Source organism: Salmo trutta, chromosome 13, assembly GCF_901001165.1.
Source record: "Salmo trutta chromosome 13, fSalTru1.1, whole genome shotgun sequence".
Taxonomy (NCBI): domain Eukaryota; kingdom Metazoa; phylum Chordata; class Actinopteri; order Salmoniformes; family Salmonidae; genus Salmo; species Salmo trutta.
Window position 1 is genome coordinate 84,437,123 of NC_042969.1, and position 17,117 is coordinate 84,454,239.

At 40.8% G+C, this 17,117-nt stretch overlaps 1 protein-coding gene across 1 annotated transcript; it reads right to left on the bottom strand.

The window, feature by feature from the left end:
• Window positions 1–1,593: 1,593 nt before the first annotated feature.
• On the bottom strand, window positions 1,594–6,396 carry LOC115204966 (extracellular calcium-sensing receptor-like). The gene is made up of 7 exons (XM_029770540.1): window positions 6,093–6,396; window positions 5,288–5,582; window positions 4,428–4,717; window positions 3,887–4,182; window positions 3,513–3,736; window positions 2,932–3,277; window positions 1,594–2,664 (listed from the first exon to the last, which is right to left on the bottom strand). Exons 1-7 carry the CDS (start codon window positions 6,368–6,370, stop codon window positions 1,748–1,750), a joined length of 2,646 nt encoding a protein of 881 aa, XP_029626400.1. The 5' UTR covers window positions 6,371–6,396; the 3' UTR covers window positions 1,594–1,747.
• Between the last annotated feature and the right edge of the window lie 10,721 nt (window positions 6,397–17,117).

Here is a 17,117-nt window from a genome sequence, read left to right on the forward strand (position 1 = left end):
ACATGAACGCTCACGGGAATAATTGGATCTCTGTTGAAAAGTTTGTTTCTGTTGGAGAGTTTGTCCGCCCTCTCTCTCTCTGCCGTGGTTAGAATGGTTAGTTCAGAGTAACATTCAGCAATGCCGTTACTGAATAGGTGTTTCGGCGGTTGTCGGTGTTCGCGTTCAATGATACCGAATTCCTAGCTGCAGACTAGTATTTAGTATCAAGGATTTGTTCTTATTCTGTTGGTATCGATAGTCGAAGAGTTTAACCACGTGATATGGTTAAAAGATTCAGCAATCTACTCAAACCTTAACTCTCTCTGTGATGAGGTACTGGTCTACAACCTTAGCCATCTCGTGGTTCTCGAGGTAAGCTGGTCTGAAGTGGGAAAACCCAGGTGGGGGTTTTATTCGGGAACATAGAAAGGGGCGGTCCCATGATGACAGCCCAATGTCTGCACTGATTTAGTTAAACTCCAAAGCGAATTGGAGTTTCCTTCATTAAACAGTCTAAAATCACATTACATAATAACACCAATAGTTTCATCTTTGCTCATTCATTTTATACGACAATTAGATGTAAGCCTCATAACTGAGACTCTTGTATAAACAGGGCTATGGTAATGTGGCTGTATTGTCTCTCATGAGTTTCACAAAATTGTACAGAACGGACCAGTTCGTAGCAAGTTACTTCACCGAACTTTTATACATTCCCCAGAACATGAATATTGTTCGGTTCTCCAGTTCTGTGAACTGGAAGATATTCCTTTAATCTCTCTATGAAACTCACTCTCTCTATACTGTCTGGCCATGAGGAAGATTCTCCTCCAGGAATTTATGAACCTCTCTGACCACAGCAGCCTGGGTGGAGAGAGAGAGAGAGAGAGAGAGAGAGAGAGAGAGAGAGAGAGAGAGAGAGAGAGAGAGAGAGAGAGAGAGAGAGAGAGAGAGAGAGAGAGAGAGAGAGAGAGAGAGAGAGAGAGAGAGAGAGAGAGAGAGAGAGAGAGAGAGAGAGAGAGAGAGAGAGAGAGAGAGAGAGAGAGAGAGAGAGAGAGAGAGAGAGAGAGAGAGAGAGAGAGAGAGAGAGAGAGAGAGATGGTGCAGAGGTAGAGGGATTGTGCTTGCTGTGTCCAAAGAGTGCAACGTCATGACAATATTTAAAGGCACAGTCAACTTAGTGAACGTGAACTTCTCACCCACTGGACGTGTGAAACAGTGAAATAATCTGTTAACATACACTTAGGTTGGAGTCATTAACACTCGTTATTCAACAACTCCACACATTTCTTGTTAACAAATTATAGTTTTGGCAAGTCTGTTGTCCTAACAGACTTGCCAAAACTATAATTTGCTTAACAACAAATGTGTGGAGTTGTTGACTTCAACTGTATATGAAAATGTTTATTATATTATTATAATACATAATAGGATGAATTACAATATCAATTGAACAAAAGCACTTCAATGTTATATCAATTTATTGGAATAAAGCTTTTCTCCAAACAACATGGAAGTGGTTCCACTCTGTAGGCTACTGCTAATGACGTAATTTAGCAGGTCAAATTAAAATTTAACACTCTAGATTTGAACAATCTCTCATAACATTGGAATATCTAAAGTGAACCTGTTTCATGTTACTAGTTACAATGTTACCAATGATTACCTGCTAAATTGTTGGTCATCTCTGTCAGAGTAGTCCTACCTAACTGTATAATAAACCATATAACTGAACGTTACATTGTTTTTTCCCCTCAATCATTTCTTAATAACGTATATCATTTGCTGTCTTCTCCATAAGGTGTTTCTTGGTGTTCTTCTCCGGCCTGAACAGAATAATAAAGCATTTAGGAACAAATAATAGAAAGAACAACCCAAAGCTAGAGGTGATGATGGCAAAGATCTCCACAGCTACAGTGAACTTCCCAGGAGAGCTGACATAAGCTGGGATAAAGGTGATCCAGACTGCACAGAATATGAGCATGCTGAAGGTGATGAATTTGGCCTCATTGAAGTTATCAGGCAGCTTCCGAGCCAGAAAAGCCAGCACAAAGCACAAGAGAGCCAGGAGTCCTATATAGCCCAACACAGCCCAGAAACCAATAGCTGAACCCACATCACACTCTAGAATGATCTTTTCCTTGTAGGTAGTGAGGTTTTTAATGGGGAAGGGAGGGGACAGGACCAACCACAGAGTGCATATCAAAGCCTGGACAAACGTGAAGGACACTACAGTCAATCTCTGCTGTGGAGGGCCAAACCATTTCATGGCATTACTGCCTGGAAGTGTAGCCCTGAAGGCCATCAACACCACTATTGTTTTCCCCAGAACACAAGAGATGCAGAGGACGAAGGTGATCCCAAACGCTGTGTGGCGCAGCATACAGGACCATTCAGAGGGCCGGCCAATGAAAGTAAGAGAACACAGAAAACACAGAGTCAAGGAGAAGAGCAGCAGGAAGCTCAGCTCAGAGTTGTTTGCCCTGACGATGGCCGAAGTTCGGTGGCGGTAGAAGACGGTTGCCGTGGCGATGGCCAGACAAGCCCCGCCCACAGAGCAGGTGGTCAGGATGATTCCGAGGACTTCGTGGAAGGACAGGAACTCCACAGGCTTAAGGATACAGCGGTCTCTCTCAGCGTTGGGCCAGTACTCCTTGGGACAGATCAGACAGTCTGAAGAATCTGACCAGGACAAAACAACAGACATCAAATGTTAATAATAATAGATTCAGGTTTATTTTTTTACAAATACATGTCCCACAATGCTACACTTTGTCAGTTTACAATAAAGTATGTTGAATTAATGTGCAGCTTACATGAGATAATAAGAACAGGAACATGATTGACCGACACTGCCTTTGTAGTGCTGTTAGTATGAATAAACCACTACTTAGTAAACCATGATAGAAATTACTACACATTTTATGCCAACTATTCCTATAGTCCTACCTGTGTTATTACTGATCTCTCCCTCTGCACATTGGATACAGTCATAACAGCATACAGGCTTTCCTTTCTGTACAGCCTTACGAGTGCCTGGGGGACAGCTCTCACTGCACACTGACACAGGTACTTGTGTACTGTTCTTTACCCAGGTGATTTCCCTCTCCATGTCAAGCCTCTGATCAGGAGGCAGGGACGCATCATAGAGCCCCACTGTCACAAACTCCATCTTCCCACTCTCCCCTATCTGCCAGTTGACCAGCTCATAGGTGGCCACTGGGTCCCCGTTGGCATCGAAAGACACCTGGTACCCGTTACGAGAGAAGTTCACCCGTCTTAATCTCTCCAGGACCTGGGAGTTGGAAGGGCAAGGGAGAGAGAGAGGGGACGAGAGAGAAGGAGAAAGGGGAAGAGAGATGGAAAGAATGGAAGAGAGAGATGGAGTGAGGGAGAGAGTGAAACAGAACATTCATTTAACTCATATATTTATCAGATCTGTTACTTCAGAACCAGCCGTAATGGCCTTCATACATGTAGTCTAAATAAACATATCTATCAGGACATTATACTATCGACATGTCATTCACCTGTGTTGGCTTCACATGGAGGCTTTTGTCACATTTCACAGTGGAGTTTTCTCTCTCTTCACAAACAATGCTGTGGATGGCGTGTGCTATGGCGTATACAGCTTTGTACACCATGTTAGTGACACGCAGCTGAGATGTATCTGTGTAGGGGACCTGTAGCTGCTGTATATCCTCACTGCCATCACACACCTTCTCCTCAACCCCAACACCTGTAGAGGAGGTCCCTACAGACAGAGAGAGAGAGAGAGAGACAGAAAGATGGAGATACAAACAGATTGATAAATATATAAATAGATAGATAGCTAGATAGATAGATTGATAGATAGATAGATAGATAGATAGATATATAGATAGATAGATAGATAGATAGATACCTATTCCCAGCCTACAGCCAAAGGCTCCCTCCCAGAACTCAGTGAACAGGGGAGAGTTGGACACCTTCTGTGGGGAGAGGTCCAGGAGGAAGTCCCTGAGGCCGGGGATGACAGAGCGTTGGATGCCAAAGCCGATCGCCCCGGCACACAGTCCGAAACGCAGCATATCTGGGTCAGTGACCCAGGTCTCACTCCCGATCCACTGGCGGGGCGGAGAGGGCAGGCGGTCCAACTCCCTCAGCAGGATCCTCATATCCCCAATGGCAGCGAATGCAACCACCACCCGGGCTGTGGAGCTGGGGAACATGATTATATCATATGCTTAATATGCTGGTCATGTGTGTCATTCATTGGAATGTCTCAGTGAAGTGAACATGAACATTAGTATTAATCAGCACTTTTGACAAGCTTAAGATATGCAAATCATGTTGGTCTCACAGATCAGCTTTGGGAAAAATGAGAAATTAATAACAATAGCATTTTTTATGAACATGGTCTTGCATTTGTGTGAATGAAAAGTTCACAAGTAATCATGGATCACCTGCGGATCACGTCGGCCACCCGTTGCACTCTGCTGACTGGGTTGGTACGGTAGAAGGCTTCAGAATACTCCACACAGATGCCTTCCTCTTGTGCTGCCTGTAGGAAAGCCGCCATCCCGTTATTACCGTAGTCAGAGTCGGAACGGACTGCCCCAATCCAGGTCCAGCCGAAGTGCCTGATGAGGTGGGCCAGAGCAGCAGCCTGGAACTGGTCACTGGGGATGGTTCTGAAGAAGGTTGGGTACTGTTTCTTATCACTCAGACACGCACAGGTGGAAAAGTGGCTCACCTAGGTAAAAACAGACATTCGAAAACATGACAAAGAACATCATGTCGGCTTAACAATTCTAATGTATTGGCTACTTCCTGCTTTTTTTCTTCAGCTATGTATTATGGTGTTAGGGAGACATTAATAGTAATAATCTCATGGATTGTTTTTCATTAGGCCAGAATGAAAAGGATACACATTTCTACCCAAGACCTTGGTCATTCTATTCATATTGAAAATGGTTTTATAAGACATACTGGTGCTGTGAAATACATGAGTAAAAGGTGTGAAACTAATCCCTGGTCTCCCATAACAACCTAGCCTATGAAAGATAGTCCTCAGATCATGTTTTAATGCCTACAGAAGTTCTCAAGACTCAAAGTCCTCAGTCAATGTTCAAATGCCTATGGAAGTTCTCCAAACTTCCTCCACAAAATTTCACACAGAAATGTCTATTCCTGAAAGAGAGGAGAATACAGTTGGAATACAGGAAGTTAAAAGTTGAACTCATTCCTGAAAGAGAGGAGAATATACAGTAGGAATACAGTAAGTTTAAAAGAAGCTGAATGATTTCTTTCCACAGGAGTTTACCTGAGGAATCCCGAAAGGGCCAATGATGCGCAACATGCTGATGGTAGGCGTAGAGCCAGACTCGCCCACGATAGCTGTCACCGTAGCCGACCCCGAGCACTGTTCTCCGGTATCAAACATGGGGTCCAGGCCGTTAGCCAGCTGGAAGGTCACTTTCACGGCCATGGGGACCGAGGAGCAGGAGTCGTGCACTTGATAACCGAGTGTCACACCGGGTAGAAGATACGAACTGTTGTTTATCTCCTCAACTGCGAAGACCAAGGCGCGCGAGAAGCGCAACTCACGGGAATCCAAACTGTAAATAGAAGATAGGTGAGTGAGCACCTCTTGACTAAATCGTAAACTAGCCTATAGAATATCGTGTTATGCCAGGGCAAACATCTTAAGCCTTATTTTCCACACTGTCTACATGCCTACACTTTTGTTATCGGTACCTGAGGACATTGTAGGATAGCCTGCATTTGAAATGTGACCCTTTGTAACAGTAGGCTTTACCTACTCTCTCAGATACAAACACAATTTTTATCTGTGTTAAAAACACTGTTTATCTGTCTTTAAAACACTGGTTATCTGTTTTTAAAACACTGGTTATCTGTTTTTAAACACATTACTTATCTGTCTTTAAACACGGTTTACCTGTCTTTAAACACACTGCTTATCTGTCTTTAAATACACTGTTTTTCTGTCATTAAACACACTGTTTATCTGTCTTTAAACACAATGTCTACGTGTCTTTAAAACACAATTTATCTGTCTCCCCACGCTGCCACAGTCCTGTCCCCTGCTCCCTCTTGCACTCACTGACCTCCCTGTGCACTGCAGGGGCTCAGGCAGGCTGGTGTAGCTGTGATCCACAGTGTGCATGTAGTTGTGGATGGAGAACACACCCCCGACGACAAAGTCCCCGTCCTGGGAGAACGCCGGAGAACGAGGGGTGCCTTGGAGCCTGCATCTGACAGACTCCACCCCAGAGGCAGAGGCAGACGAGAGCAAGGCAAGTCCACCTGCCACCACAGCTAGATGTAGTAGAACCAGACTACCAGCCAGACTTGGATCCAGAGCAGGAAGCAGAGAGAGCCTCATTCCCCTGATGTGTAGAAGGTATGGGGTAGCACAGCGCCACACAGACCCACATAGGTCAGGTTACCTCTCTACTCTGGGTTAAATACCCACCGTACCTCTGTGGGGATTCCTCTGGTGGCCAAACTGTGGGTATGGCCATGCTAAGGAGGGAGGGGCTAGAGGCTGCTCTGATCACCCAGTCAGGTCCTGCTTATTTCAGCTGTAGAGAGAATATGCACCAGCATCAGAACTACGTTGACTCTAATGGTTTAGATAGACGTAAATGTACATTAGACACACAATAACCATGAGCCTCTCTTATGGGGCGGCAGGTATCCTAGTGGTTAGAGCGTTGGACTATTAACCTAAAGGTTGCAAGATCGAATCCCCGAGCTGACAAGGTAAATATCTGTCGTTCTGCCCCTGAACATGGCAGTTAACCCACTCTTCCTAGGCCATCATTGAAAATATGAATTTGTTCTTAACTGACTAATTTCCCCCCCTTACTCTCTTGGCATACTGGCTCTACACAGTATTTTCCCTACAGTCTAGTCTTCTTGGCAAGCTGGCTCTGCACAGTATTTCCCCTACAGTCTAGTCCTCTTGTCAAGCTGGCTCTACACAGTATTTCCCCTACAGTTTAGTCCATTTGGCACACTGCCTCTCTTATATTTCCTCTACAGTCTAGCCCTCTTGGCAAGCTGGCTATCTTATATTTCCACTACAATCTAGTCCCCTTGGCATGCAGGCACAACACTGTATTTCCCTCACAGTCTAGTCCTCTTGGCATGCTGTCTCTACACAGAACTTCCCCTACAGTTTAGTCCTCTTGGCTCGCTGCATCTCTTTAACTTTATAGTGATTTGGATAGAACACTCTGAAGTTTCTAAAACTGTTTGAATGATGTCTGTGAGTATAACAGAACTCATATGGCAGGCAAAAACCTGAGGAAAAATCCATCCAGGAAGTGGTTTGTAGTTTTTCAAGACTGGGCCTATTCAGTATACAGTGACTTAGTTTTCATTTTGCACTTCCTAAGACTTCCACTAGATGCCAACAGTCTTGAGAACATTGTTTCAGGCTTTTGCAGTGAACAGAGAGCAAACAAGACCTCCTGGAGTCTGATGACCGAGAGAATGACATGGCCTCAGTTGCACGCATTCACGTGAGAGGTAGCTGTGTTCCATTACATTTTTTAAGACATTTGAATCGTCCGGTTGGAATATTATTGAAGATTTATGTTAAAAAGGCCCTGAAGATTGATGCTATACATCGTTTGACATGTTTCTACGAATGTAAATATAACTTTTTTTGACTTTTCATTGTGAAATTTTCTGCGCGCTTCCTACATTTGGAGTAGCTTACTGAACGCGCTAACAAAAAGGACATAAATGATGCACTTTATCAAACAAAACAACATTTATTTTGGACCTGGGCTGCCTAAGAGTGCATTCTGATGAAGATCATCAAAGGTAAGTGAATATTTATATTGCTGTTTATGATTTTAGATGACTCCAAAATGGCGGGTATTTGTATTGCCTGATGTTGTTTTTTGAACGCTGTACTCAGATTATTGCAAAGTGTGCTTTCCCTGAAGCTTTTTTGAAATCTGTCACAGTGGTTGGATTAAGGAGATGTTTATCTATAATTCTTTGTTTAACAGTTTAATATTTTATCAACGTTTATGATGAGTATTTCTATAAATTGATGTGCTCATTCACCGGACGTTTTCAGAGGAAAAGCATTTCTGAACATTACGGGCCAATGTAAAATGGGGTTTTTGGATATAAATATGAACTTTATCAAGCAAAACATACATGTATTGTGTAACATGAAGTCCTATGAGTGCCATCTGATGAAGATAATCAAAGGTTAGTGCTTCATTTTAGCTGAATTTCTGTTTTTTGTGACGCCTGTCCTTGCTTGGAAAATGGCTGTGTGGCTTTTATTTTTTAGGCACTGTCCTAACATAATCTAATGTTTTGCTTTCGCTGTAAAGCCTTTTTGAAATCGGACAACGTGGTTGGAATAAGAAGAAGTGCATCTTTAAAATGGTGTAAAATAGTTGCATGTTTGAGAAATTTGAATTATGAGATTTTTGCTGTTTTGAATTTGCCGCCCTGCTATTTCACTGGCTGTGTCCCACAGGTGGGATGCTACCGTCCCACATAGCACATTCTAGTTAAATTTCCTACATAAGGGATGCAAATGGCATTTGCAGTATGATTGATGAGGATCACCATATTGCAAATGTACGGTCCCTTACCAGACGTCCCCGAATGTTTTTAAAATATGCCGATGGCCTCAGGCCATGCCCCAGGGCCAGATATTCCGGGAAGTCAACAAATAAATTAGCTTGGACATTTAGTTTCCGTTTTATAAAATGTTGAAACTTTGGTCATTTTTCCACTGTTCCTGAAAATTACATCAGATGGCGACTGGCTGCTTATTGCAAATGTACAAAACATCACCAAAATGACATGGCCATTTCTCCTAAATGGAAAAGACTTTGAAGACAAAACTCGGTGGGCACGGGTTTGGCCAAATGGGCTGTTAGCCCAGACACAAGATGGCGTCGAGGCCTCAGCGCTTTTTGAGTTAAGGCCCATTTTATGGGACAAAAGGTCAAAAACCGTCATAGAGCACTAATTTGACAGCTTCACGTCAAAGTACATGAACCTACAGTGTCAGGAAAAAAATAATCAGCCATTTATCTATCGTAATTTATGAGAAATCGTACAATGTACAATTGGTGATGGTCAAAGAAATGTCTTTTTTTATTCAAAAAAGCTACAGATCCAGTTGCAGCGTGTTCAGACGAATCCGTTGAGGCACGTTTCAGAGCTCTACATGGTTTCTGTGATTTTCTGTGATTTTCTGAAATTACACACACATAACACTGTGAGCGGTTTAATGACAAACAGAGCCTGCAAAAGTTACCTGTGTTTGAACTATCAAAGAACCGTCAGACCTAGAGCTCTGAAACGTTATATACATGTTATAGAGCTTAAGTTGATCGTGAAGAGTGAGTTATGTGGCTCTAGATAGTTCTCAGGCTGAGAAACAGCCTTGTACATTTGCAATGATTTCAATTCATTTTGACCATCGTGAAAATTATGACATTTAGAGAAGTCCCAGAGTAACAAGTCTAGGTGAATTGAAACCGCCTCCGCCAAAAGAGGTGGACCCTAAAGTTTGTGTCTTTCTAATCTTCCTGGAGCAACTGGAAGTGGTTAAAAAGACCCTAAAAGTGTTTTGATATAACCAACCTGCAGATTGTTTAAAACATTGCATTCAACCCTCTGCAAATCAGTCAGTTCTTAATGTAAAGACATGGAACTCAGGATTGTGTAAAAACCTACCCCAAAGAGGATATGTGTTTACTTTCAGCTTCCTGTGCCAACCGGAAGGGCCTTAAATTGGGGTCATAGGGGCCGTATCAAAGGGTTAATAAGGTCACATCTTTTCAAAACTTCATGTGTTATTAGGCAACCCTCATGAACTTTAAATCAGTCATTTCTCCCATCAGATGTCCAAGAAAATCTCTTACACACACTCACAGCAAGGATGGAGTAACACAGTTTGGTCCTTAAACTGTTAGGGTATAGGGGGCAGTATTGAGAATTTTTCAAAAAATATGTGCCCATTTTTAACTGCCTATTACACCAACTCAGAAGCTAGAATATGCATATTATTGTTCAGGTTTGGATAGAAAACACCCTAAAGTTTCAAAAACTGTTTGAATGGTGTCTGTGAGTATAACAGAACTCATTTGGCAGGCAAAACCCTGAGACAGATTCTGACAGGAAGTGGATACCTGATGTGTTGAATTGACTTTAAGCCTATACCATTGAAAAACAAAGGGAAGGAGGAATATTTTGGCACTTCCTATTGCTTCCACAAGATGTCCCCAGCCTTTACAAAGTGTTTTGAGTGTTCTACAGTGAGATCTGACTGAAGAAGAGCCATGGAATGTGATGGCCCATTAGACACCTGGCGCGCGATTTGATGATGGGTACTCTCATTCCGAAACGTTTTAAAAGAGAACCCAATGGTCCGCCTTGAATTTTATTCATGTTCTGGTTAAAAAAGGCCCTAATGATTTATGCGATACAACGTTTGACATGTTTGAACGAACGAAAATATATTTTTTCCGTTCTTGAAGTGAAGTGAAGTCCGGCTGGCTTAGATCATGTGCTACAACACGGAGGTTTTTGGACATAAATGATGAGCTTTTTTGAACAAAACTACATTCGTTATGGACCTGGGATTCTTTGGAAGTGACATCTGATGAAGAGAATCAAAGGTAATGGATTATTTACATAGTATTTTCGATTTTAGATCTCTCCAACATGGCGGTTAGTCTGTATCGCAATGCGTATTTTTCTGGGCGCAGTGCTCAGATTATTGCAAAGTGTGATTTCCCAGTAAGGTTAATTTTAAATCTGGCAAGTCCATTGCGTTCAAGAGATGTAAATCTATAATTCTTTGAATGACAATATAATATTTTACCAATGTTTTCTAATATTAATTAATTATTTTGTTGTCATGACTTGACTGCCGGTATTGGAGGGAAACGATTTCCTGAACATCAACGCCATAGTAAAACGCTGTTTTTAGATATAAATATGAACTTGATAGAACTAAAAATGCATGCATTGTCTAACATAATGTCCTAGGAGTGTCATCTGATGGAGATTGTAAAAGGTTAGTGCATAATTTTAGCTGATTTTATGGTTTTGGTGACGCCTGTCTTTGAATCGACAATACACTACACACAGCTATTGTCAATGTACTCTCCTAACATAACCTAACTTTATGCTTTCCCCGTAAAACCTTTTTGAAATCGGTAAACGTGGTTAGATTAAGAAGATGTTTATCTTTCAAATGCTGTAAGTTAGTTGTATGTTTGAGAAATTTGAATTTTGACATTTATTTGGTTTCAAATTTGCCGCTCTTGAAATGCACCTGCTGTTGATAGGGTGCGCCACGGGGGGCACGCTAACGTCCCACATAGCCCCAAGAAGTTAAATCCAAACAGAGCCTGCAATAGTTACTGGAGTTCACACCATCAAAGAACCGTCAGATCTAGAACTCTGAAACTTGATATACATATTCTAGAGCTTAACCTCTATAGGGTCGGCGGGATGAAATCGTCCGACCTACGTAACAGCCAGTGGAATCCTGTGGCGCATTATTCAAATACCTTAGTAATGCTATTACTTCAATTTCTCAAACATATGACTATTTTACACCATTTTAAAGACAAGACTCTCCTTTATCTAACCACACTGTCCGATTTCAAAAAGGCTTTACAACGAAAGCAAAACATTAGATTATGTCAGCAGAGTACCCAGCCAGAAATAATCAGACACCCATTTTCCAAGCAAGCATATATGTCACATAAAGCCAAACCACAGCTAAATGCAGCACTAACCTTTGATGATCTTAATCAGATGACACTCCTAGGACATTATGTTATACAATACATGTTTTGTTCAATCAAGTTCATATATATATCAAAAACCAGCTTTTTCCATTAGCATGTGATGTTCAGAAATAGCATACCCACCGAAAACTTCCGGTGAATTTACTAAATTACTCATGATAAACGTTCACAAAAAACAGAACAATTATTTTAAGAATTATAGATACAGAACTCCTTTATGCAATCGCTATGTCCCATTTTAAAATAGCTTTTCGGCGAAAGCACATTTTGCAATATTCTGAGCACAAAGCTTGGCCATCACGGCTAGCTAATTTGACACCCACCAACTTTGGGACAACCTAAACTCAGAATTACTATTAGAAAAATTGCATTACCTTTGCTGTTCTTTGTCAGAATGCACTCCCAGGACTTCTGCTTCAACAACAAATGTTGTTTTGGTTCCAAATAATCCATAGTTATATCCAAATACCTCCGTTTTGTTTGTGCGTTCAGGTCACTATCCGAAGGGTAATGCGCGAGCGCATTTCGTGACAAAAAATTCAAAATATTCCATTACCGTACTTGGAAGTATGTCAAACGCTGTTTAAAATCAATTTTTATGCTACTTTTCTCGTAAAATAGCAATAATATTCCAACCGGGCAACATTGTATTCATTCAGAGAGAGAAAGAAAAACATGGAGAAGTCTCGTGAATGCGCATCTCAGTCTCACTGTCCACAGGCTGACCACTTACAAACTCTGTACTTTGCCCAGAGACAGCAGACACCCCATTCCACTTTCTGGTGTCTTTAGAGTGCCAATGGAAGCCTTAGAAAGTGTCACGTTACAGCACAGATGCAACAGAAGGACAACAAATTGTCAGACAGGGCTCTTCCTGTATGGAATCTTCTCTGGTTTTGGCCTGCAAATATGATTTTTGTTATACTCACAGACACCATTCCAACAGTTTTAGAAACTTTAGAGTGTTTTCTATCCAAATCTACTAATTATATGCATATTCTAGTTTCTGGGCAGGAGTAGTAACCAGATTAAATCGGGTACGTTTTTTATCCGGCCGTGAAAATACTGCCCCCTATACCACAACAGGTTAAAAAGGCCCTAAAGATTGATGCTATACAACATTTGACATGTTTGAACAAACGTAAATATAACTTTTTTTGACTTTTCGTCGTGAAATTTTCAGTGCGCTTCCTACACCTGGAGTAGCTTACTGAACGTGGAAACAACAAGGACTTATTTGGACATTAATTATGGACTTTATCGAACAAAACAACATTTATTGTGGACCTGGGATCCCTGCAAGTGCCTTCTGATGAAGATCATCAAAGGTAAGTGAATATTTCTAGTGCTATTTATGATTTTAGATGACTCCAAAATGGCTGGTATCTGTATTGCCCGCTATTGTTTTCTGAGCGCAGTACTCAGATTATTGCAAAGTGTGCTTTCCCCGTGAAGCTTTTTTGAAATCTGTCACAGTGGTTGCATAAATAGATGTTCATCTGTAATTCTTTGAATAACAGTTTAATATTTTATCAACATTTATGATGAGTATTTTTGTAAATTGTAGCGCTGATTCACCGTTAGTATTGGAGGCAAAATATTTTCTGAACATCAGGCGCCAATGTAAAAGGCTGTTTTTGGATATAAATATCAACTTGATCGAACAACAAATGCATGTATTGTGTAACATGATGTCCTAGGAGTGTCATCTGATGAAGATCGTCAAAGGTTAGTGCATCATTTTAGCTGAATTTCTGATATTTGTGACACCTGTCCTTGCTAGGAAAATGGCTGTGTGATTTTTCTTGTGTTGGAACTGTCCTAACATAATCTAACTTTATGCTTTCACCGTAAAGCCTTTTTCAAATCGGACAACGTGGTTACATTAAGGAGACGTGTATCTTTAACCTCTATGGGCTAGGTGGGACGTTAGCATCCCACTCTATTCGACAGCCAGTGGAATCGCGTGGCACGAAATACAAATACCTAAAAAATGCTATAACTTCAATTTCTCAAACATGTGACTATTTTACACCATTTGAAAGATAAGACTCTCGTTAATCCAACCACGTTGTCCGATTTAAAAAAGGCTTTACAGCGAAAGCAAAACATTAGATTATGTCAGCAGAGTACCCAGCCAAAAATAATCACACAGCCATTTTCAAAGCAAGCATATATGTCACAATAACCAAAACCACAGCTAAATTCAGCACTAACCTTTGATAATCTTCATCAGATGACACTCCTAGGACATTATGTTATACAATATATGCATGTTTTGTTCAATCAAGTTCATATTTATATAAAAACCCATCTTTTTACATTAGCATGTGATGTTCAGAACTAGCATACCCACCGAAAACTTCCGGTGAATTTACTAAATTACTCATCATAAACGTTGACAAAATACATAACAATTATTTTAAGAATTATAGATACAGAACTCCTTTATGCAAACGCTACGTCAGATTTTAAAATAGCTTTTTGGCGAAAGCACATTTTGCAATATTCTGAGTACATAGCTCAGCCATCACGGCTAGCTAGTTTGACACCCACCAAGTTTGGGGCAACCTAAACTCAGAATTACTATTAGAAAAATTGGATTACCTTTGCTCTTTGTCAGAATGCACTCCCAGGACTTCTACTTCAACAACAAATGTTGTTTTGGTTCCAAATAATCCATAGTTATATCCAAATACCTCCGTTTTGTTCGTGCGTTCAGGTCACTACCCAAAGGGTAACGCGCGAGTGCATTTTGTGACAAAAAATGTCAAAATATTCCATTACCGTACTAAGAAGCATGTCAAACGCTGTTTAAAATCAATTTTTATGCTATTTTTCTCGTAAAATAGTGATAATATTCCAACCGGACAACGTTGTATTCATTCAAAGAGTGAAAGAAAAAAATGGCGAAGTCTCATGAACGTGCATCTCCAGACTCACTGTCCCCAGGCAGGCCACTTACAAACTTTGCTGCTGTACTTTGCCCAGAGACAGGAGATTCCGCTTTCTGAATGCTTTAGAGAGCCAATGGAAGCCTTAGAAAGTGTCACGTAACAGCACAGATGCTGTAATTTTGATAGAGATGCAACAGAAGGACTGCAAATTGTCAGACAGGCCACTTCCTGCATGGAATCTTCTCAGGTTTTTGCCTGCCATATGAGTTCTGTTATACTCACAGACACCATTCAAACAGTTTTAGAAACTTTAGAGTGTTTTCTATCCAAATCTACTAATTATATGCATATTCTCGTTTCTGGGCAAGAGTAGTAACCAGTTAACCTGTTAGGGTATAGGGGGCAGTATTTTCACGGCTGGATAAAAAAATGTACCCGATTTAATCTGGTTACTAATCCTACCCAGTAACTACAATATGCATATACTTATTATATATGGATAGAAAACACCCTAAAGTTTCAAAAACTGTTTGAATGGTGTCTGTGAGTATAACAGAACTAATTTGGCAGGCAAAACCCTGAGACAGATTCTGACAGGAAGTGGATACCTGATGTGTTGAATTGACTTTAAGCCTATACCATTGAAAAACAAAGGGAAGGAGGAATATTTTGGCACTTCCTATTGCTTCCACAAGATGTCCCCAGCCTTTACAAAGTGTTTTGAGTCTTCTACAGTGAGATCTGACTGAAGAAGAGCGTTGGAACGGCGATGGCCCATTAGACACCTGGCGTGCGATTTGATGGTGGGTACTCTCATTCCGAAACGTTTTAAAAGAGAACCCAATGGTCCGCCTTGAATTTTATTCATGTTCTGGTTAAAAAAGGCCCTAATGATTTATGCGATACAATGTTTGACATGTTTGAACAAACAAAAATATATTTTTTCCGTTCTTGAAGTGAAGGGAAGTCCGGCTGGCTTAGATCATGTGCTACAACACGGAGGTTTTTGGACATAAATTATGAGCTTTTTTGAACAAAACTACATTCGTTATGGACCTGGGATTCTTTGGAAGTGACATCTGATGAAGAGAATCAAAGGTAATGGATTATTTACATAGTATTTTCGATTTTAGATCTCTCCAACATGGCGGTTAGTCTGTATCGCAATGCGTATTTTTCTGGGCGCAGTGCTCAGATTATTGCAAAGTGTGATTTCCCAGTAAGGTTAATTTTAAATCTGGCAAGTCCATTGCGTTCAAGAGATGTAAATCTATAATTCTTTGAATGACAATATAATATTTTACCAATGTTTTCTAATATTAATTAATTATTTTGTTGTCATGACTTGACTGCCGGTATTGGAGGGAAACGATTTCCTGAACATCAACGCCATAGTAAAACACTGTTTTTAGATATAAATATGAACTTGATAGAACTAAAAATGCATGCATTGTCTAACATAATGTCCTAGGAGTGTCATCTGATGGAGATTGTAAAAGGTTAGTGCATAATTTTAGCTGATTTTATGGTTTTGGTGACGCCTGTCTTTGAATTGACAATACACTACACACAGCTATTGTCAATGTACTCTCCTAACATAACCTAATTTTATGCTTTCGCCGTAAAACCTTTTTGAAATCGGAAAACGTGGTTAGATTAAGGAGATGTTTATCTTTCAAAGGGTGCCAGATAGTTGTATGTTTGAAAAACTTGAATTTTGACATTTATTTGGTTTCAAATTTGCCGCTCTTGAAATGCACCTGCTGTTGATAGGGTGCGCCACGGGTGGCACGCTAACGTCCCACATAGCCCCAAGAAGTTAAAATTGGGTACATTTTTTATCCGGCCGTGAAAATACTGCCCCCTAGCCCCAACAGGTTAAAATGGTGTAAAATAGTCGTAGGTTTGAGAACTTTGAATTATGACATTTTGTGGTTTTGAATTTGGCGCTCTGAATTTTCACTGGCTGTTGAATAATGTGAACCGTGGGTGGGACCTGCCCAAGAGAGGTTAATGAGGGATTTACCATCACCAAATGGACATGCCGAAATCAACACCAACGAGCGATGGAGAGGAACCATTATCACTGCCTGTCCATCCCGAGGTCAATGGGCCAGTCAATTGGGCATTTCTCCAGTATATTAGAGCATGTCAAATTCATGATGGTAAATGTTCATTTTATCACATTGCAAATGGACAGTACATTTCCAAGGTTTTTAATGAGGGATTTACCATCACCAAATGGACATGATGAAATCAACACAACGAGCGATGGAGTCGTACCACTATCACTGCCCGGCCATCCCGAGTTCAACTGGCCAGTAAATTGGGCATTTCTGCAGTATATTAGAGCATGTCAAATTCGTGATGGTAAATGCCCATTGTAAGACCAGTAGCACATTTTTGAAACATGTTTTTAATG

What these genes read in the sequence shown, in the direction of transcription:
- LOC115204966 (XM_029770540.1), bottom strand. Translation starts at nt 6,370, where the DNA reads ATGAGGCTCTCTCTGCTTCCTGCTCTGGATCCAAGTCTGGCTGGTAGT. An exon ending in GCCCTTTCGGGATTCCTCAG is followed by an intron (nt 4,718 to 5,287) that starts GTAAACTCCTGT and finishes GTTTTTACCTAG; the next exon opens with GTGAGCCACTTTTCCACCTG. An exon ending in TCCATGTGAAGCCAACACAG is followed by an intron (nt 3,278 to 3,512) that starts GTGAATGACATG and finishes TCCAACTCCCAG; the next exon opens with GTCCTGGAGAGATTAAGACG.